We start from the raw sequence: 23,450 nt of genomic DNA, 5'->3' as shown, positions 1-23,450 counted from the left end.
TCTTATTTATCTTTTTCAAGAAATATTGAAACAAAAATCTCTAAAAAACAACTTCCGAATTTTCAAATAAAAAAGTTCATGTAATTACTTTATTTTCTTGATTGATAATTCATTTAGGTACCCTTCGGTTGGATTGAAGGAAAGAAAATGAAAGAAGAAAGAAAAAGAAAATTGAATTGAGAAGAAAATAAGAGGAAAAAAATTTTAAATTTCCTTTCCATAAATCAAATTTTCTCTTCCTTTTCTTTCCTCTATTTCTTCACCAAAATAGAATTTTGTTTTTACTATATTTATGTTTTTCTTGTATTCAAACATACCAATAATGTATCATTAAAATTATATCCTTTTTTTTTTAAGCAGCTGGCTGTTACGAAGTACGGGTCCCTAGGCGATAGAAAATCCCGATCCGTGGCTTCTTTTCGACAAACCAATCTAAACCGTCGAAACATTTCCATCAACGCTCCACAACGTCCTACACTCCTCACCACGGATCGCGCTCACAAGCCGTCGATTAAGAAACCCCCGGACGGCCACGATGAAAGAAACCCACTCTCGAATCTCGATTCATAATACCCGCACTCTTCCCGCTCCAAATAAATACCACATTCCCTCCCACCCTTTCCCATCATCAAATCAAAAACCCTAATTCCCAAATTCTCTCATTTTTCAAGTTTCAACCAAGAAAAGCAGCAACAATGTCGGGTCGCGGAAAGGGTGGGAAGGGTTTAGGAAAGGGAGGAGCAAAGAGGCATCGCAAGGTGCTCCGCGACAATATCCAGGGAATCACGAAGCCCGCGATTCGGAGACTGGCGAGAAGAGGTGGCGTGAAGAGAATCAGTGGTTTGATCTACGAAGAGACCAGGGGCGTGCTCAAGATCTTTCTCGAGAACGTGATTCGCGATGCCGTGACGTACACGGAGCACGCTAGGAGGAAGACAGTGACGGCCATGGATGTCGTTTACGCTCTCAAGAGGCAGGGAAGGACTCTCTATGGTTTCGGAGGCTGAGGGTTTGGCCTTCTTTGGTGGCTTTGGTTTGTGTAAATGGAAGGAATTTGTGTTTTGTAGTGATTATATATGTACTTGGATTATCTTCTGCTCGGTACATGCTCAAGGTTCTTCTGTTTTTTTTTTTTTTAATTCTACTAGTAATTGCATCCTAATTGTTTTGAATTGAAGTAAATTTAGTGAATGATGAATGTTGGATGTTCTATTTCTCACATTTAGTATTGTTAGTAGTGGTGTGGGAGAGATAACTTTTAAGTGGGTTGTTAATGCTAATATTAATTTGTTCCTTTTTTGCTTTCTTACAACTGGGATTGATGTGGAGAAGTTTGATAGTTGATTCTTGTGGTGTTATTTTGAAACATTGTTTTGTGTTCTTTATCAGCGAAGAATTGATAGTTTAGTTCAGAAGTGGGTGTGTTGAGAATTTGAACTTTTTGCTGAATTTAACTTATTCAAACGCACTTTGTTGTTGTTCAATGACGAGAATGAGGCCTGGCTTAAGTGCAGTCGTGTTAGTTGAAAAGTAATGTTTTTTTCCCATGGGAATTAACTTGAAGTTCAATCTATTGCCATCTGTGTTTTCATTTGAGGTTTGGGCAGTTTTTGTTGGAAATAAACGCTTTTGCATCTGCTTTAAGCATATGTAGTGGTCGTTTTGAAATTGGTTTATATCTCATTAGGAAACTGGATACTGGGTTTCTCATTCTCAACCATGGGCATTTGATGATGAGTTTTGAAGCATATTAGGAACCTAGTTTAATTACTTTTCGTCTTAGGATAGCTTTTCACATTCAACTTTTCTCTCTTTTTACGTTTTTTTGGTTAATTGTTTCTCTTATTTATCTAGAATGAGTGAGACTTGCCGATGGACTCATTAATCATGAATGTTTCGGGAATTTTTTTTTCCTGTACCAATTACAAAGAGAAGAGAGAATGCTGAGAATTTCTTCTAATTAAGAGTGAAAAAATAAAATCTAATTCACAGGAAGAGTAATTTCTAATAATAAAAATGAATATTACAAATTTTTCCAAAAGATTATTGGATGGGATACACAATATTTGACACGTACGTGTAATGAATTGTGGTCCAACTCTTCATATTCAAGTTTGACTTCATTACCACACACAATAACTGATACTGACCCACACTTTTATAGTTAGCCTCTTGGGAGTCTTCAATTGGAAAGTTCGCATTCTCCTATAAAATATTGCATTTATATCTCTTTTAAGTTATTATTATATATTAAAAATATTACACTATATCTTCACCTATAAAAAAAAATATTATGAGTATATAAATTTATGATATGGCTTTTCTTTATAAAACTAATTTTATTGAAAGAGATAGAATGTTATTATAAATGGAGTCTTATTTTTATTATTGTATATTGGTGTCAAGTATTTGTTGACCTTAATTTTCACTTAAGGGACTAGTGTTACTCGGACGAACGATTTGGTGTAAATAGAATCTTATTAACTATGTTTTAAGGACTCTAATTAATAAAATAATAATAACTTTTTTTATTAAAAATTATTTTAAGAATGTATTGAAAAGTTTTGGATGATGTATTAATATTTCTTTAAAAAATTCACTTTTAATTTTTTGATCAATTTCAAGCATTAGTTACTAAGTATTTAAGTGAGATATTGATTAATAAAGATAATTAAGACATTTTTAGTGATCCAAAACAATAAATAATTTGGAAAATATATTTAAACAGAGAGGAAAAGAATATTGATTGAGTTTAGTTTTTATGTTTTGTTTGGTGTTTTTTTTTACAGTGTCAACCACTTTAAAGTCATATTAGGTATGGCTGCTGATAAATAATGTAAAAATTAATAAATTTATTGTATTTAATAACTTGTGATTGAATGAAAATATAACTTAATGTATTTAAATTAAACTCTTTACATCTCTTAATAATTTTACATAGAATGTGAAATTAATTAATCCAACCTTTGAATTAAAAGTTCTTATAACATATATTAAGTTTATAAAACTTTATGCAAATAAAAAAATTAATTGATGTCTCATCATATTAATTTATTGTGAGGGATAATATACTATTTAAAATATAAATAAATGTCTGTTGCTAGATAACCAACCAACAAATGCCTAATTTATGTGGAATTTCATATACATAGTAAGAAATTTGATATACACACACATGCAAGTAATATGAGTATGTAAATAGCCTTCAAATATTCAATTTTTAAGTTTCCACAAATATTAAATTAATATTTGATGCTCAGAAGAAGCCTAAGCCTATTCAGGTAAAATTTAGTTTGATTTAATCCATTTTCATCTCTACCTGGATTGCATAGAAACAGGATGGTTTAAGATTTTACATATTCGATGTAATACTCAAACGTGTCTTTCTTCCATAAGAAGACAGGAACGTGAAGAGCTGAAATTATTGTTTGATAATAATTGATTAATTGGACACATCAACAAATATTGCTTTTGTTTTAATTAATAAAAAGACATCATAGTAATTGTTTCAAAATAGGAGTTAATAAAAATAGGCAAAACCCTCTTATAAAAAAAAGGTAAAGCCCACTTCAAAATAGGTAAAAATAGGTTTTGAAAGAAATTAGTCTCCAATTAGTTAAAAGATATTTTTGATGAAAAAAAGTATTAATAATATCAAAAATATATATTATATTTTTTTATCATTATGACATTAATGTGATGACTAATTTTCATAAAAATCTAGTTGGTTAGGTTTAGTGTAAAGTCCTCTCAATAATATTTTTTTATTTATAAAATTAAAATTTGAAATTTTACTTAAAGAAATCAAACCTAATATTACTTATACCAATGATTTTATTATTATTTATAATTTTATACTACGGTTAAATAAACTCAAATGAAAATGTATTTCATTCTATTGAGGGAAAATAGAAAAAATAAAATAAAACAACTTAGGGTGTCTAATTGACAGGGGAAAAACAAACACATCATCATTCTTTATAAAACATTGATGTGGAAGTTAAAAGAAATATAAATTTCTTTTGGTAAATAAAAAGATCGGGATTAGGAATAGCTATTTCTAAAAGACCAAGACGCCCAATTTTCTATTAGCTTATCCTTATTAAAAATGTAAATTATAACTTTATTTTTAAAATAAAATCATTGCCATTGGCCAAAAATCCCAGTAGGGACTAAGGCCGGCCGGCCATGATGCTATATTATCTAATTCAAGTGAAAATCTTCAAAAATAATAATAAAAACCTAATTCAAGTGAGGTATTGACCTGGTATCACATGAAACAAAAGTGAAAAAAAAAAAAAAAAACTCATTGACCTAGTTTTTTTTTTTTTTTTTTTGAGCTCATTCTTTGACGGGGTTGGATGATTGCTACAATATTGGTATGGCTTTGACTTTTCAAATGTTAACTTGAAAAGGCAAAACTACTACTGCTGGCAACTCAAGTTTGTTGGACTGATACAAAACGTGAATGAAGAAATGGTCTGAGACAAATAAATTATAAGGCAAGAAAACAACACATGAGCAGAAATCATGAGACCTTCCCCTTTATATTTTAGACACAAGAAATGATCTTGTCTTTGATTAGCTTTGCCATCTCATCTCCAAATGAAGAAAACACCACCCCCCAATTTGCATCAATCTAGCCAAAGTAGACAGAATGCTAATCTCCAATTTGTTGGAACAAACAATGATGCAAAGAGGCACAGTTCTAAGACACTGAGATCTTTGAAGTATGCTGCCAAGAAATGTGCAGCTGTTTTTTCATTGTTTCTCTATGGCAAAAGAAAATCAGCCTCATATGTTGTTGGGAATGATGGCAGAAAGAATACATCCAAAGTTAGAGGGGTGGTATCATGTAAGTATGTTGAAAAAAAAAAATTCTTTTGCTTTTTGGGTGATTTGAAATGATTTTGTTGTGCTTGCACATGGTCAACCCTTTATGCAAAGTGGGGGGGTTTAGATCATGGGAAACTTTTATAGCAAATGCAAAGTAACTTCAGCATGACGTGATGAATGCTTTTGTGGTGTTCTTGTAATGAGATTTTCTAAAATTGAGTAAGATGTGCTATACTTTGCAGCATCAACTGATTTGTCATCTGAGAGTACCACCAAGAATTCATCAAAATGGAAGTTTTCTTATTCTTACGCATCATCCATTACTGCAAGTGGACAACTTGGAATTGGCAACTTTTCCTTTGAAGAAATTTACAAGTCAACTGCAAAATTCTCTCCAGCTAATGAAATTGGGCAAGGTGGCTTTGGAACTGTCTACAAGGGAAAGCTTAATGATGGATCTATTGTTGCCGTGAAGCGTGCCAAGAAGGTATGGTATAATGTTCATCTTTTGACTGTTTCCCATCTCTAGAACTTGTTCAATTGTGTTCAAGATGATGTAAAAGTGAAGCATATTCATCAGTTACTGTAATTTTTGCAAGCATAGGTTGCTAGATCTCCATCTTTTTTTACTGTCTTTTCTTTTGTGCATTGGGGATTTATGTGTGATGAAGCCTAATGCAGTGAATTTTCTTGCAGGATGTAATACACAATCACTTACATGAGTTCAAGAATGAAATATACACCTTGTCACAAATTGAGCATCGGAATCTTGTGAGGTTGTATGGATATTTGGAGCATGGAGATGAGAAGATTATTGTTGTTGAATACGTTGGTAATGGTAACCTTCGAGAACATCTAAATGGTAAGTCCTGGTCAGTCAGTCATCTATCATGTGAAAAAGTGAATTATTTTCATTTTATACACAGCTGAATAAAATGTATGATCATAATGTGGTATCTTCCAAGTTTAGGAACAAGAGCTAATTTTACATAACCAATTTCAAGAAGCTGAAACACTTGGATCAACTAAACTGGAAAGGAAATGCAGTGTGGATCCACAACACAATTAGGAATACCTCTTTGCATCAATCATATATAATCTTTCATTCATATGTTCCCAGACTAGAAATTACACCCTCTGAAGATTAAAGCAACATAAGGTCTAACTTTTCTCTAGTATTCTTACATTGATAAGACTTCCAAGCCTTTTCATCTGAAACTTTTCTGAATGTTTAGCTTCACATTATGTTGTATGTATATATATGTTAGTCATGTGTATAGCCGGGTCTTGGCTCAAGTGGTTGGGTGGGGTGTAGGTTCTTCATGTGCCAAAATAGACTCATGCAGTTTATATATTAGCCAACAATGCAATACCCAGATGCAGTTGCTTCACAATATATTACAGTGGTGACCTAAAAATAGTGGATTATTAATGCAGGTATTCGGGGAGAAGGACTAGAAATTGGGGAGCGTCTAGACATAGCAATTGATGTAGCTCATGCAGTAACTTACCTGCATATGTACACAGGTATGTCCATAGAACTAAATTAGAAAGGAACATATCTGCTACAACATATTTGAATTCTGTATAATTGTGATGTATCTAATTGAACTCTAAGGGAAGGGTATTTGCAATAGTAACCTTACTATGTATTGTATTGACAGATAATCCAATTATCCATAGAGACATCAAAGCATCGAACATCTTAATCACTGAGAACCTAAAGGCCAAAGTGGCAGATTTTGGATTTGCACGGTTGTCTGATGATCCTAATGCAACTCATATTTCAACTCAAGTTAAAGGAACAGCTGGATACATGGATCCTGAGTATCTTAGAACATACCAACTAACTGAAAAGAGTGATGTTTATTCCTTTGGTGTATTGCTTGTTGAAATGGTGACAGGACGGCATCCAATAGAACCAAAGAGACCAGTTGATGAGAGAGTTACAATCAGATGGGTAAGTATATTATTCCCAAATTTCAACTCAGGAAATGAGCACATCACTTTAGAGTAAGCTGTAATTGTTTCAACTGTTTGTGAAAGTCAACTAAATTTCAATCAAAATTCTGAAAGCATGAAGTGAATTTTTGATATCCAATTAAAAGGGTGTATGAGGAAAAATAGTAGATGTAGGGAATTACAACACCTGACTTAGTTGTAACTGTTTGTAACAGAATTCTAACTAACTGATTATTGTTAGCTAATTCAGTAGTGTTGAGAATTGAATAGTCAATATGTATAGAAGGAAAGACATCTCATTGGTAAGCAAAGGGGTTGGAATAGAGCCCAATCTGTCACCATCTTGATACAAGATTGGGGATTAGGATTTCCTGAATAATACTTCATCTTTTTGTTCCTATTGATCCAACTCTTCGTCAATTTGGTGCGGTGTCCACTGGCTGATTTATATTTAGTTCCTTGTAAGATGTTGTAGTAGTACAACTGTATAACTGACCTAGTCAATGTACATTTTGATCCATTAACATTTTTAACTTATATTTTATGTGTTCAGCGAATAAATTCCTAGATATAGAAAAATAAATCTACTTGCAAGAGAAGTCAAATTCAGTTTCTCTCTGTCCAAAGAAAATTTGAATGGAAGATATGATATATAAGCATTGTTGCTGAATCAAGTGTCAAAATTAGATCCATACAGTCTTCCTTGCTATATCGAGTTGGCTATGATCATGTTTCCATAGTGCTTTGGTTAATTTTGTGAGAATAAGTTCCTTATGCAGATGATAATGTAATCCAATGCATATCATGCTTTTTCCCTTGTATCTTAAAATGATAATGATATGACAATGAAACTGGTAAAGGATACATCCACAGAATGGTTGAATAGATTAAACATTAAACAAACATAATTTGCATGTATGCAGGCAATGAAGATGCTGAAACAAGGGGATGCTGTATTTGCCATGGACCCTAGGCTGAGAAGAAATCCAGCCTCCATCAAGGCAGTAAAGCAGGTTCTCAAGCTAGCTCTCCAATGTGTTGCGCCTTCAAAACAATCACGGCCGCCTATGAAGAATTGTGCAGAGGTTCTGTGGGACATCCGCAAAAGTTTTAGAGATGAAGCCAATTCTGATCATCCTCCCCTTCCTTCTCACCATTCTGCAAACTTTCCTCAAAGAGAAAAGAATAAGTTTGGTATTGAAGATGATGACAGCTATAAATTTGTCTCTGTACCTAATCATATTCGTTCATAAATTTTTGTTCGTTGTTTGTTCAGATTGTCAACACCTTATCAGTTTTTGGTGCCCTTGTGATATAGATTCCATTGATTTGTATTAGGTCTCTGATTGATGAAAAAAGTTTTAAATTGTATAATGAAATTTATATTATATGAAGAAGTCTGACTACAAGGGAGGAAAGGTAGCTGAAACTCAGAAGAACATTACAGGCTAAATTGAATTAAAAAAAAAAAAAACAAAAGAAAACTTTCTTAATCCTATTGACAGTCTGCAAGTTCTGGTTGTGGCATAAGATCCTGTTCTCCAGTCTACCATATTTAAGAAAGATATGGATGGAGGTTATGTAAAGACAATCTTATAAATTTTATTTGTAAATAAAACTCAAACATTGATCAAAGAAGTAAAGGACATATTACTCATACTTATTAGTAGGCTAAGTTTTTGTCACAAATACCTGCTTTGTCCCCACTTGCTGTTATGTAACACTGCTTTTACCGAAGTGCCAAACACAACCTTTGTCCATTTTTGTTGCTTTCAATTGAAGTTTTCAAACCAAAACTATCTGTCCCTTTCCTCACATGATTTTTGCTTGCTTCTCTCTCTCTCTCTCTCTCTCTCCTCTTTAGTGTTTTTGTCACTTCGGTCTCCACTCTTGTCTTACATTCTCCCTTTGTGGCCCAGCATAGCTAGAAATAGTGAAATATATTCTTTCCTCTTTTAACTTGTTTGAACAATCAAAACCCAATTTTCTGTCTGGTTATTTCTCTGTTTTCTGTCTTGCCTATTTCTTCAATTTTTGAGCTTAATAATGGCACTGCTTAAAATTATAAGTGGTAATAATCTCCAATTAATGCTTTCTGTTTATGATAATTTTGAATGACAGCAACAAGTTTATTGTTGTGAACAACTGTGTGGCTTTGATTAGTAGGTAATTATGTGTGTGAGAGAGAGTGTTGGGGTTGAGTGCTATAGGGCATATTTTTAATGTTGGATAGTATATGATGTCAAGGTACCTGTTGTGATTCATAAGATAATATCTACCATTCAACATAAAGAAAGGGTGTATAAAATAAATTATCACATAAACTACATCAATTTCAAATTTTTAGAAAATAATTTGTTCTTCCTTCTAACCTGATGCTGGTATTGTAATTTGACTATGATCATTTCATCAAATGAATGAAACCTATCTTCATTTCAACAAATTTAACCGCATGATGCACATATGAAATCAGGTATGTGATGAAATAGCAGAGAAAGTAATTGGAGAGCAAGTAGAGTTCAGCTGGTTTAATGTTTGCAATGCAAGACATATATGAATATATGATATTGCCACCAATCGACTAAACTTGTTGCATACATCCTTCCTGACAGAGAACAATAGAACATTAGAAACCCTTTTCATTAACACACACTTGGGTTGGCCGAAAATTGTGATGTTCATTGCTATCTACTCATATGGCAGTGGCTCATAAAAATGAAAAAAGTTCATGAACCATAGCATTAAAATAGTTTTTTTTTTCTTTCAAAAAAAAATCTCCCTGCAAATACGAATCATTGTATCCTGATTTCAAATAACCAGGACTACCAATTACTTTGCATAAGCAATATTGGCTTCACAATAGAAGAAATACATCCACCAGAATAAAAAAACACAACTAACTTTACAATCTTGCTACTTTTTGCCCTCAACTATCATAAACTTGCTCTCTCTTCTCTTTACTCAATTTTGTAGGCATAGAGAACGAGGCAGAACTCAAAGGTAGCGATATTCATAGTTGAAAAATACCCAACACTGCCATCATCACTCTCACAACCCTCCACAGCACTGCCTTCTTTCTCACTCTCAGCTTCTGGAGGCCCTGGCTTGAAGATGAAAAGGCCATGCCCTGAGCCTGATCCACTAAACAACCAATCATGCACATCCCAAAACACTTGCACAGGTTGCTTGTTAACCATCACAGTTTGGTTCCCCCTGAACTTCCACTGCAAGTTCTTGACATGGATCAGCACAATCCCATCTATGCTAATCCACATCTCAGGGTCACTAGGACCCCCAGTTGAGCTGTCCACAACAATCTCACTATCTTTTCTCTTCTCATTGAACCGGGCCTTCGTAGAGAAACTTTTCTTGGCTAACACGTTTTCTTTCTTGAGCAACATCATGGCATCAACAAGGGCAGGTCTAGATTTTGTTCTCTTGTAAGCCTTCTTCTTGTAGTCTCCCAACAACAACACAACCTCTTCATCAGACACTAGGGCCACGTAGTAATCGCTGCTCGGCTCGGGGGAGCCGGTGAATTTAGCTGACCGGAGATCCCAATAGAGTTCAACCTGGTTGCCATCAACCTCAAAGGTTTTGTACCCTTTTTTGCTCCAAAAGTGCCAAGGCTTCACGTCAATCTTGCAGCTATATTGCACCTCACCTCCTACACTATCAACCGTGATGTGCAAGGAGTGGTTCATGAGATTTTTGCACCACAAAACCGATACATTCCGCCAAAAGCCCACAACATTGGCTTGGTAAAAACATGTCACGGTGCTTTGTGCAACTTTGCTAGGCAAAGGCTCCTCTGTGATCTTCTCAGGTATAGGTGTTGAGACTGATTGTGCTCTTAGGGAACGATGGAATTGCATTATGTTCTCTCAAATTTTGAAAAGGAATCAAATTTTAATCCCCCCTTTTGTGGCATCAAATGAAAGAAAGCAAAATTTCCATGTTGGTATGTGGGGAAGGAATGGAACTATAGATGACCCTTTGGAGAAGCAATGGCATATCAGTTGAAGGATTCAAGGCTATATATCAACATTAAAAGAGGAAGAGAGAGTAGGTGCTATGACTGATGATGATAATGAGGTTTGACAGCAATGTGAACCTGAAATGGTGATGGTGTTGTTATTTCAAGGAAAAGTTTTTGGGTTGAAAAAGAGAAAAGGGAAGAGAGGGTTGGGGAGAATGTTTGTGTTTTGTTCCTTTGGAGAAAAAGTCTCCATCCAGAGGCTAGAAACAAGATGTGCCCGAAAATCAAGGAACAGAAGGAATGTCCTTTCTATTGAACCATGGTTTTCACAAAAGTTTCAGGTGGAGAGAAAAATGGAAGGTTAGTTAATCGTAATACTTGGTCATACGGCTCGTTCAACTTTTATCTTTCCTAATACTTTTGTCAAGATTTATTTTCTAGCTTTAATTATCACTAAATATAATATTAAATAGGGTAAAATATGTCTTAGTGAAGGTAAAATTTGAAAAATATTAATTTGTTCTCATAAAATTTTTTGTATCAATTTGATCTTGCAAATATAAAATATTTTTGTTGGTTCTTGGTGATAATTTCATTAACCGATTCCTTAATGTGAATGTGATTATTAGACTTAATTAGTTAATTAATTTATCTATCTTCCTTTTCAAGCATACTCAAGATACCAGAAACTCAGTATTGTTTCATCTTTTTCCTTATTTTTATCAGAAAATACGAAAAAATTATTCATGAAGTGATGAAAAATTATAATTTGTAGGAATTTTTAACTGCAAGAAATTATTTAATTTATTTATAATCAAACTATAAGTTTAAGTTTGTTAGTCACATCAAATTAGCGTCTAATGAAGTTACCAACAATGACCAACAAAAATATATTTTATTTTTATATGAACTAAATTAATGTAAAAAAACTTTATGAAGACGAAATTAATATTTTTTAAATTTTACATGGACCTAAAATAAATTTTATCCTGTTAAATATTAGACTCATAATTAATCCAAAAAATTGATGTTTATATATGTTAATGTTCTATTGAAGAACCAAAAATTATAATTATAGTGATTCCTAAAAATATTTAATGATAATTATATTTTTCTAATACTTATAATTTTTTTAAACTTATAATTATAAAGTTTGAGATTGAAACATGAGGTAATAATAAAAGGTGTGTTTGATTTCACATTTCCAAAAAGTAATTTTTCACATTTAAGACGAGACTTTTAAAAGAAATAGAAGAAATTTTGAAATTTTATTTTTACAAGTTACTTTTTCTTTTCTTTCCAACATAGTAAAAAAATATAATTATTTATATTTTTTAATATCTTCTTTCTTTTTTTGTCCTATTCATCAACTTTCCAATTAATTAATTTATGCTATAGAACCTAATTATTCTACCTTTATTAAATTTTTCCTTTCAATTAATCTTTTTTCATTATTAATAAAGTTCAAACTCTAGACACTAGTAAGGGAATCAAGTCCCCTACCCCTAAAAAAACAAAAACTCAAAAAACAACCAAAAACCAAACAGTAAGGATCTTGAGATGAGATGGAGGCTGGGGTGCAAGACCTTGATAGGTAAGGTGTTGCATAGTGCCTAACAAAATTTCAACCGTTCAGATATCATAAATTTTAAATCAATGGTCTAGACTTATTACTCTTTTTTCTATTTTTTTGCGTCACTCTGCTCACGGGTTTGTTTAATCTCCACTCCTTTAGCAATGAATTGTGATTGAATTTGTGTACTGTTATTTCAAACGACCCATGTCCCTTGCACACCTGGTGCTTGATAAAATGACAAAAACAGAATTTTAGCAACATGTTTGCAATATCACCACTTCAACACAATGGCTTGTCAATTTAGCAGGGTTTATAAAGGCAAAAGATACACCAATTTAACTCTGCAATTGCATAGTGTAACATGTCACCTTTGAACAAGAAAAGTATAGCTAGCAAAATAACCAATCTCCATCATCTTAGGCAGCTCCATGCACAGCTCTTCCTCCATTCCCAGCACCGCCACAACCACTGGGTGGCGCTTCTCCTTACCCGATGCACGTGCCTCCTTGCACCCTCAAACTATGCCTGCCACTTTTTTCGTGCTGCGACATTTCCTAATGTACATGCCTTCACCTCCATGCTCAAATATTACTCCCAAATCGGGGGCAACCACACAAGTAGTTTCTCTCTTTATACATATGCAATACTATAATGACATTAAGCCCGATACATCGTTTTATCCGGTCTTGAAAAAATCTGCTGGAAAGGCCAGCAGGCTACTTCATGCCCATCTACTGAAATTGGGACATTGTCACGATCATCGCGTTCGAAATGCAATTATGGGTATCTATGCCAAGTATGGATGTATCGAGCTTGCCAGGAAACTATTTGATGAAATGCCTGATAGAACCACTGCAGATTGGAATGTCATAATCTCTGGATGCTGGAAGTGCGGGGATGAAGAGGAAGCAAGTAGACTATTTTGCATGATGGGCAAGTCAGAAAGGAATCTTATTACTTGAACCACCATGGTTACTGGACATGCAAAGATGAGGAATTCGGAGACTGCAAGGATGTATTTTGATAAGATGCCAGAAAGAAGTGTGGTATCTTGGAATGCAATGCTATCAGGATATTCTCTAAGTGGAGCGGCACAAGAGACTCTAAGATTGTTCAATGACATGCTAAGCTCTGGAAACGAACCAGATCAAACAACATGGGTAACTGTCCTGTCATCTTGCTCGTCTCTTGGTGAGCCTTGCCTTGCCAAGTCAATTGTTAGAAAGCTGGACAAATTGAACTTTCGTTCAAACTATTTTTTCAAGACAGCTCTGCTTAATATGCATACAAAGTGTGGGAACCTTGAGGTGGCTCAAAAGATTTTTGAGCAATTGGGTGTGTATAAGAATTCTGTCACATGGAATGCCATGATTTCTGCTTATGCAAGAGTAGTTGATTTATCTTTGGCAAGAGACCTTTTTAATAAGATACCAGAAAGGAATACTGTCTCCTGGAATTCAATGATTGCTGGCTATGCTTAAAATGGCGAGTCACTAAAGGCAATCAAGCTGTTCAAGGAAATGATCTCTAGTAAAGGTTCAAAACCAGATGAGGTGACTATGGTGAGTGTTTTTTCTGCTTGTGGGCACCTTGGAAGACTAGGTTTAGGCAATTGGGCTGTCAGTATCCTCAATGAAAATCACATCAAGCTTAGCATCTCAGGATACAGTTCTTTGATTTTCATGTACTTAAGATGTGGGAGTATGGAAGATGCTAGAATAATATTTCCAGAAATGGCAACAAGAGATTTAGTTTCCTATAACACATTTGATTTCCGGGCTAGCAGCCCATGGGCATGGAACCAAACCGCATAACATATATCAGTGTGTTGACTGCATGCAGTCATGCAGGATTATTGGAAGAGGGTTGGAAAGTTTTTAAATCAATCAAAGTTCCTGATGTAGACCACTATGCATTATGATTGACATGCTAGGTCAAGTTGGTAAATTTGAAGAAGCTGTGAAATTGATTCAGAGCATGCCAATGGAGCCCCATGCTGGAATTTATGGATCTCTTTTAAATGCTACCAACATCCATAAACGAGTTGAACTTGGGGAACTTGCTGCAGCTAAACTGTTCAAGGTTGAACCACATAATTCTGGCAATTACATGTTGCTTTCTAACATATATGCTTTGGCTGGCAGGTGGAAAGATGTTGACAAAGTTAGGGATAAAATGAGAAAACAGGGAGTGAAAAAAATGACTGCCATGAGCTGGGTAGAGCATAACTCATAAGTTCATTGTGGAAAACTGACCACATGAACAATCAGATATCTATAATTTACTAGCACATCTCAAGGTTAAATTGAGGAGGGCAGGATATGTAATTGATAAAATCTGGTTATTGAGGATGTTGAATAACAAGAAAAGGATTGGGTGTTTACAGTCCAAAGTTGGCTACCTGTTCTGCTTCTAGTCAGTGATACAAGGTCAGTAATAAAAGAATGGGAAAATTTAAGGATGTGTCCAGACCACCATAAAAGCATCAAGGTGATATCTAAGTTACAAGGAAGAAAGATAATTGTCAAGGATAACACCAGATTTCACTGCCTCAGCTAGGTCATGTTGTTCTTGCAAAGATTAATTGTAAGTTGGACGGCATCTATGTTTTGAAAATAAGACTAGACCAGCTTATTTGAATTTGCAGCATTGCAGTTATATATTTATTATGTTTTATGAATTTTTATTCATATCTAGATATGTATCTTGCACTATATCATATAAATTCTTTGAATAATCGAATGACTGTATTGGATACGTATCATATCTCATACATGTAATGTACTTGTGCATCATAGGCCATAACTGTTGGGAAATTGTGACCATACTAGGTGTGATGGACATTCTAACAATGGAACAGTCAATGAATTTGCATCTTCCAAGGAATGAGTTCTTTTTGTCAATTATTATATAGTTTTGATATAGATGTTTTATTTGTAGAAGCCATGCCATGACTATTCCTAAGATGTTTCTCTTCAACTGCTTTTTTTGGCTAAATCACTTTTAAATTTTGTGATAGATTTATAATTCATCTTCTAAATGACTATTACTGTATTACGCATTTGAAACTGATTTGGTTTCATTCTGCCTGTATGTTGTCTCTTGGTCTAAACTGTATTTTGGTTTCACAGAGCTTTCAGCTTTCCTGATTTATTGGTAGCTTGAACTCAAAGCAGGAACAGCTGACCTTGCTTGATATTTTCTAGGGCTGATGATAAATGAAAATAAAGCAAAATGTCCCAGTCTGTATTTTACATATTTTTGGTTGGGTTACTGTTGTAATTTTAACTACAGTTATACTCAGTTCCACATTTCAAAGTACCAAGATGCTTCTTCTTTCATGAGTGTTGACTGTTATCTCAAATTTTGGTCCATAGGCTTTGATGATAAGTGAAATGAAATGATGAGTGTTTTGCAAAGGATATGAATATTGCCCTTGCTTATTTACATGGATAATGACATAACGATGTGCTTGCAAAAGCACAATAGCCTTGCAACTTACATACATTGATGGTTACATGTTAACTACAGGGCAATTATATATATGATTCTGCCAACTTTTATCTTTTTACTGAAATATGTTCCACAATCCTTAGCTTTCCTTATTATTTTCTCATCTAATTACGTAGTCTCTCATGATGAGTCAGCAGTTGTACTGTCCTGGAAAAGAAAGTTTATGGAATATGCGAAGATGATAATCTATATGATGACTTAATCATGGATGAAGTGGATCTAGAACTTGAGAACTAAAAGGAACTTTTTGGGATGGCTCTCAGCCACTCTGAAGAGCTTTTTGACAATGGTGGAATTGATTGCTTATTTGAGACAGAGGATGCTAGTGCTGGTGATTCCCAATGTCAGGGTGTTGCTGCTGCTGAGGTACTCAAATCTCACCATCCTTTCCCGTGATTAGATTGTTTTTTCTATTATTGTTATTGGAGCATCATCTGTTATATTCCATATAACTGAGCCATGTTTTTTGTTGTTGAGGTGTGCATCTATGAATTTTTATGTGATTAAACTTTTTCATTTTACGATGATCCTTTAGCCTGTTAAGTGAATATTATTTCTTGTTATCACCCTGATGATCTGGTGATAATGAACATCTTAATTTGTATGTTTAGAACAATTTATATATAAGGCCTATACCTCAATCCCAATAGGATTTTCTCACTATCTAAATTTCTTTAAAATGCTATATTAAAATTTCATCTTGAATCAGTAAAAAAAAAAAGTTTCAAAATTTTGTCCCAAAATTGAAAAGGAACATTGTTTTCAAATAATAAACTTGACCTAAATTTAAAAGAAAAAAAACTACAATAAATATTAAAAATAAGATAACAGACAAAAAAGTATAGTTTAGCCTTTTGAAAACAGCACGTACTCATATAAGTATGCTTGGTTTAGTTTATAATAAGATAACAGACAAAAAATTACAAATATCACTTTTTTCTAATTTTTAAGAAGCTTTTAAATTATTTATTTAGTTTTAAATAAATCTCAAATAAAAATGGATCAATGTATAAATAAAAACGTACCATTACTAGTAGTTATATAATGAAACTAAGCAAATATAAGATGACATTGACATATCTGTGTAGCGTAGTTTTATTGATTTTTAAGATTTTTTGATATATTTTTTTTTCATTTTTGTCTGATATTGATAAGGACAGAAGTGGAGTTTCACTCTACTGTACCCTGGTTTTGCAGTTGGGCAGCTTGATTTGCAACTATCTTTCATCATTTTTTAAGCTATTTTTCATCGACTTCAGTACAGACTAGAAAGTGAAAGTTGCAATTCATACAAATTTTTTAGACGATAAGCCTCTTGCATTTGTTTGGTATTTTAAAAATTTCCTCATCTGTTACTAACATTTATTTTTGGTGATTAGGGCCCTTACAATAGAGGTGACAAAATCCACTACTCGATTCAATGCATGCCATTTCGATGCAGGTCACTGACTATGGAATGTTGGGTCAAAAAGTTTGAATTTAATTTCGACCTCTAAAATAAAACTTAAATCCTATAAAAATCTTTTTTTAGGACTTTTGTCGCATTTTTGCAACCAATGTTGCATTGAGCCATTATCAAATTGAACTAAAAGGAGTCATTTAATTTTAACTTGAAACTTAAGTTCAAACTCTACATTTTATTACACAGATTCAAGCAATCTCAGCTATCCCAATCCATTTTGCTATCTATATCATTCTTGTCAGCCGTCCCATTTTCTTTTTCAGTATATCATTGATATAAAATATTTATCAATTTTATTAACGATTAATTTTAGTAAAAAAATGTCTATAGCAACTACCGTCTCTTCTAGAAAAAACCCAATCTGAAAAAATTCTATGCTAATGGATTTCAAACTTATGCAAAATACTTTTCTATTTCTAAAAGGTCCAGTATACACTTTAGGATATGAAACAGCGTGAAATTAAACTATTCAACAAGCAACCTAGTACGGGTGAAAAGTTGATAAATTTAATGGATACGTAAAAGATATTCTTTTTCTTCCATCACTTTGACATGTATGATTTTTTTCTTCTGAAATTTCATTATTTATGATATTTTCAAATTGATTATTTTTTATATATCAAAATGATTGATATTTTTATTGAAATATCTTTGTTTACTTATATTTTTTCTGTTCACCGTTATTAAAACAGAGACTTTATTTAAAAGATTTGAATTTAGTTATGTTTTAGTTACTAAAGACTAAAGAGAGAACTTGCGGGAGAATACAAAGATCCATATATATATATATATATATATATATATATATATATGATGAAATTAAATTAGTTGGTATATTAATTTGTGGTTACTTTTGTGTGGCGATAATGCAATGAGATAAGCTTTGTTTGTGAAGGACAGTGAGTGATGTGACAAATGGTGTCTGTAAGGTGGGGCATGTCCTGTAGATACCCTTCCATATCAGACATATTAATGGGGAGCACAGAGTATAGTAGTGTCACTGACTGAGAAAACTCAACTGGGTAATGTATTCAAGTTGAATTCAACAATTATAATTAGGTTTTTCTGTTGTGTAGGTTTATTTCCCAGCCTTGCAATCCAAGCAGACTAAATTATCAACATTTTTTAATCTGTGCTATTATATAATATATCTCTTTTGGTGCATTAATTTACCATAGAATAGATCTATCCTTGTACATAATATTGATGATATTGATTGTTGACTATGATTATTTTCTAGAACTGGCAGTTTAAGTGTAATTTTCACGCATGTTGCTGAAGGCTGAAGCATGGTACTATTGCTAGTTAGCTACAGGTGACTGTTAGGTGATGTTTGTCAAATTTTGAAAAGCAGTTTGGGCCCTCTTGTAGTTTAGTTTAGCCCATTTTTTTTTATTCTTTTTTCAAAAAAGATTCTTTTAGATTATTAGTATGTCGTCTAATCATGTGCAAAATCTTCAGTGCACTTTAGTCAGCATGTTTTTTACAACACACTTTCACTGTTTCACGTATGCATGCTAATGCTATTTTGAGTTTTATGATTGCCTCTCTTTTCTGTTCTCTTGATTTGTAGGATAGTTTTTCCATGGTAGACTAATGGTCATTTACTTGGATTAGGATTGATTTATATTGGACTAAATTATAGTTTTGTTCATTCTTTAATTCTTAATATGTGATTTTAATTTTTTTTTAATTTTTAAAATTTTTAAAATTTTGCAATTTTGATTCAATTATCAATTTTGCATATGTTTATTTTTTTATTTTTTACATTTCAGACAATTGAATTATTTTTTTATGACACTTTGAGTGAATATATTAGGTCAAAAATTTAATTGGACTAAAATAAAAGAAATAAAATTGAGGATGAACTAAAATTATGAATTTTTTAAATAAAAGAATCAAAATTCTTTTCCTAGAAGGAAAACTAAAATCGCATATAAAAAATTAAAGGAAGAACAAAATTACAATTTGATCTTTATATTTTAATACAATGGTTTGTTGAAAATTATGCAAAATTTTCTATAATCAGATTTATAAGAAACAAAATATATGCAGAATATTTGAATACACCTAATTCATCTCGAAGTTTGATCAATTAAGTTGACGTCTCGAGACTCTATCACATATTGTAAAGAAAACATTCTAAACAAGTGTTTGCATGTACTTACTCAACTCATAAAATAGAAAATTATAATTAATCGTTTACAAATATTCACTCAACTCATGACCTTGTTATACCTAGAAAATATTAAAATAAATATTTTCTTTTTTTCTTCTTAAAGTTGAAATATTTATGAAGGGGAATAGATAACGTGGTTATACAATTTCTCTTTCATTTATTTAGCTTTACAGTATCTTTATTTAACAATTTTACTATTTCCAACATTGTTTGTTTTATATTTTAAATTACATTTTTTTACCATCAAACATTGTTTGTTTTATATTTTAAATTACATTTTTTTACCATCAAACGTCGGGAACAAATGGTATGAGTTGTTTTAATTTAATTAATGATTTTAAATTTGAGTCTTAAATATATACTTACATTAAACATTTGAAGAATTTTTTTGTCTCAAATATTGATAATATGTTATTTGAACAAAAATGTCTTTCATAAATATGTGACCTCATAAAAAAAATTAACATTACGTTAAAATGTAATTATAATATTTATTTCAAAATTTCAAGTTTTATATAAAATTATACATATGTATTTTAAAATGTAATTATGGATATTTATAAAAAGTATTATACTGTTTATTTTTTCCCATTATTTTTAAAGAAAATTTTCATAGTTTTTATCTTTTAATTTTATCAATCTAAATATTACATTTTTTTTTCTTTTAGTCTATTTCCTGCTCACCTTCTCTCTTGTCAAACTCCTCTCTTTCTCTCCCTCCCATCTTTTTAGTGGTTGTTAGAGTATATGATTTGTTAAGAAGTTAATTAAATGTGGTTAGTCCATTAGGATTTATAAATATAAGCATTTGTAATTCATTTTGATAGTCTTTTATCAATCAATCAATACAATGAAATGTCTATACAAAGTCTTCTTTCATTCTTTGAGCTCTATGAACTTTGGCCTCATCAACTTAGGGATCACTTACATCTTTTCACATATTTTTGATATGGTATTAGAGCTCTCTTATGAACGGAACATGATAACACTTAATTTGAAAGCATCTTTTAAAATAAAAAACAGCCAAACATAACATTAATTTGATTAGAAAGTAGTCAAACATCATAAATACTATTGAAACCGATCATTCATTTATTTGGAGCAGAAACGTGATTTCGGCTTCAAACAGAACACGTTCACTGTTGACTTTACCCTCAGTTACTGTTCAGCTCGTAGTACCCTTCTTAAAGGTTAAACTACAACTTTTTGGCAAAAAAAAAACGATGTTGACTTTATATAGTTTGAAAATTAGGATTTATACGTGTATAGAAACTACATTAATTTTTTACATTTTGGAATAGATTTATCTCTCAGTGCCACCAGAAGATTAAGACAACATAAAAAAATTAATATTATTTTGATTTTTTATTTTCATGCTCTTATAAAGTACCTTTTTTCTTTTTTTTTCTTTTCTTTTTACGGGCTATTAAGTATGTTTCCATTTTTTAAAAAAGTTAATCTCTTAAAATCAGAGTTGAAATTAGGATTTATATGGAAAATATATAATATAATTAAAAAAAACTCCGTTACTTACTTTTAATTTTTTAAAGAAATTAATTTTCAGTATCACTGAAAAATGTTTTTAGTTCGCCAAAAAAATATTAGGATTGACTTTTTTATTTCATATTTTTATAAAGTATTTTTTTCATTTTTCTTTACGGGCTATAAAGTTTTTTTTTTCATTTCTTAAACGTGAAACTAATTTTTATTTGAATGTCTAGTTTCTCGACGTTAAGTATTAGGTATTTTTTTAAGTAAAATTCGACTTCTTGAGCTACGTATAGAGTTTGCTCGCCAAGCAATAGCCAACTTTCGGTTGGATTAAAAATTCGGTAACCTAATTTTTTTTTTGTCAACTAGTTGAACATGTTTAAAAATTTTCTTTTATTAATCTCAGCTGAGATATTTTGATTTGGATAAAGTTTAAGAAGATAAGTAAATTTTAAATTAATTAGAACAAAAAAACTTGATATATTTATTATTAAACCAATATGTCAGCCTATTTTAAATTAATTTAGCTAATTTTAAGGGGTTGATTGAGTAGAGAATGATAAATCCCACATCTTGCCAATTCAAATACCCCTCTTTAATACAAAGTAAATGTAAGTTTTAGACCATCTTTAAATTCAAAGCCTTTAAATTGAGGTGATATTAAAGTGATCATTGATCAGGCTGAGGCGAGCATAAGTAATTTTTAGATCTAAATTATCTTATATGATCAAAATAGTTGAATTTGATTAATTTTGGAATAATTTTAGTTGGCGATGGGACCCAATCTAACCTAATCGAATTTATATTGTATTAGGTTGGGTAATTATAAGGTTTATTATTAAAATAATTAGGAAATTAAAGAAGACAAGAAAAAGCAAAAAATCTATAAAGTATTTCTTATATATATATATATATATATATATATATATATATATATATATATATATATTGAATATTATATTAATTTTTAAAAATTCTTTATTTTTTGCTAGGCCGAATCAGGACATGGGATTATTGAACCCAATACTTGACTCAATTCAATTGAGTTAACAAAAATTTAACCTGAAAAATCTGCAAACTCAACCAAACCCCATTGTTTTTTTTTGGTCAACTCAAGTTGGGTTGGTCCGTTGATATACCATGATCAACCTTTTGGTGATATTTCTTTATCCTAAATTTTCTTTCACAAAAAGAAAAAATAATTTAGCTTTTGTTTGATTAATATTTTTCTGAACCGACAAACTGGTCCCTTTAGCTGGATGCTAGTTTGAATTTTTCATGCAAATATTAAACAAGGCATTTTTTATTTATAAGAAACAAGGCAAATGTCGAGAGAGTTTCCTAATGGTGATATATTTGATTGATAGTTTCATAATCATACACATTAATTTTGATGGGGGTAATCGTGGGATTCCTACTTTCTGGTTATAGTATATTTAAGTGGGGGAGCATCATCTAAATATTATGTAGCCATATAGGCTTGGGATTTTTATTCATGCTTGTATTTTGGAGTGGTATTTCTTGTACCATTTCCTTATGATGATATCTTTTTGGCTGATAAAAAAAAAGTACACACATTATTTAGAATTCATCAAAAACCAGTTGGGTTACTCTTTCTAATTTGTATTGATTTATACCAAATAATTTTAATTTAAAATAATAATGTAAATACAACAAAAAGAATGTGTTTTTCTCCATTATTTTCTTTAATATAATTTGGAAGTAATATTAAAGTTGCATTATACTTATACTTCCATCGTCCACTCCATTCCATGTTCAGTTTTATCTAAAAACAATTATGAATTAATTTACTTAATTACACAGTTGAATATGAAAATCAGTATATTATCCACAATTTTATGTACATATTTTCAATAAAATAATATGTTAATAATTATTTTGAAGATACTAATTAAAAATAAAAATATTAATTTTTGATGAAAAGATTATTGCATAAAGTCATTTAATATTTATTTTAAAACTATTAAAAATTTTATTTGAAATATATTATATACTTCATAATAAAATAATTAAAATATGGTTTAAATAGAATCTTTTACTTATAGTTAATTAACTGAAAATTATAAAAAAAGATTACACTAATAATCCATCTTAATTAAATTCTTAAAATTTATCCTAAACATATTACATCTGTTCTATGATAAGTGTCTTTCTAAGTTTATTTATACAAATCAAGAAAGAGTAAGACAATTTTATAGAATTGATGTTTTTCATAGGAAACAATATAACAATACAACAACAGTCTAAAAACTATGTTATTTTGTCTAAAAAAGAAGAAGCTACTATGTTATCGAGGACATAAAAAATAAAAATAATTAATATTATATTAAAATTTAAAATTAAATTTTTTTTCTTCTAATATTGACACTTAAGAAATTGAGAAAATAATTATTTTTATTCATAAGAATAAGAAACATGTATTAGTGAATTT

General features: G+C 31.4%; 3 protein-coding genes and 1 long non-coding RNA gene across 5 annotated transcripts; 3 read left to right on the top strand and 1 right to left on the bottom strand.

The window, feature by feature from the left end:
• Positions 1–609: 609 nt before the first annotated feature.
• LOC114383094 (histone H4) lies at positions 610–1,309 on the top strand. The gene has a single exon (XM_028342689.1). It carries the CDS (start codon positions 696–698, stop codon positions 1,005–1,007), a length of 312 nt encoding a protein of 103 aa, XP_028198490.1. The 5' UTR covers positions 610–695; the 3' UTR covers positions 1,008–1,309.
• Positions 1,310–4,427: 3,118 nt separating this feature from the next.
• LOC114383495 (calmodulin-binding receptor-like cytoplasmic kinase 2) lies at positions 4,428–8,207 on the top strand. Its single transcript, XM_028343174.1, has 6 exons — positions 4,428–4,855; positions 5,079–5,323; positions 5,533–5,698; positions 6,274–6,363; positions 6,501–6,796; positions 7,722–8,207. The coding sequence occupies exons 1-6, from the start codon at positions 4,606–4,608 to the stop codon at positions 8,049–8,051; spliced, it is 1,377 nt and encodes a 458-aa protein (XP_028198975.1). The 5' UTR covers positions 4,428–4,605; the 3' UTR covers positions 8,052–8,207.
• Positions 8,208–9,375: 1,168 nt separating this feature from the next.
• On the bottom strand, positions 9,376–11,109 carry LOC114384717. The gene has a single exon (XM_028344459.1). The coding sequence runs from the start codon at positions 10,671–10,673 to the stop codon at positions 9,756–9,758; it is 918 nt and encodes a 305-aa protein (XP_028200260.1). The 5' UTR covers positions 10,674–11,109; the 3' UTR covers positions 9,376–9,755.
• Positions 11,110–12,399: 1,290 nt separating this feature from the next.
• Positions 12,400–17,533, top strand: LOC114384264. Of its 2 annotated transcripts, XR_003660642.1 has the most exons (3): positions 12,400–14,939; positions 16,001–16,232; positions 17,246–17,533. It is a non-coding gene; the product is annotated as an uncharacterized LOC114384264 (long non-coding RNA). The 2 variants fall into 2 exon arrangements; XR_003660641.1 differs by lacking the exon at positions 17,246–17,533 and having other exon boundaries at positions 12,401–14,939; positions 16,001–16,387.
• Positions 17,534–23,450: the final 5,917 nt, after the last annotated feature.

This window comes from Glycine soja, chromosome 14 (genome assembly GCF_004193775.1).
Source record: "Glycine soja cultivar W05 chromosome 14, ASM419377v2, whole genome shotgun sequence".
In the NCBI taxonomy this organism is placed as follows: domain Eukaryota; kingdom Viridiplantae; phylum Streptophyta; class Magnoliopsida; order Fabales; family Fabaceae; genus Glycine; species Glycine soja.
The sequence above is the reverse complement of the archived record's forward strand: the minus strand, read 5'-3'. Positions and strand labels throughout refer to the sequence as shown.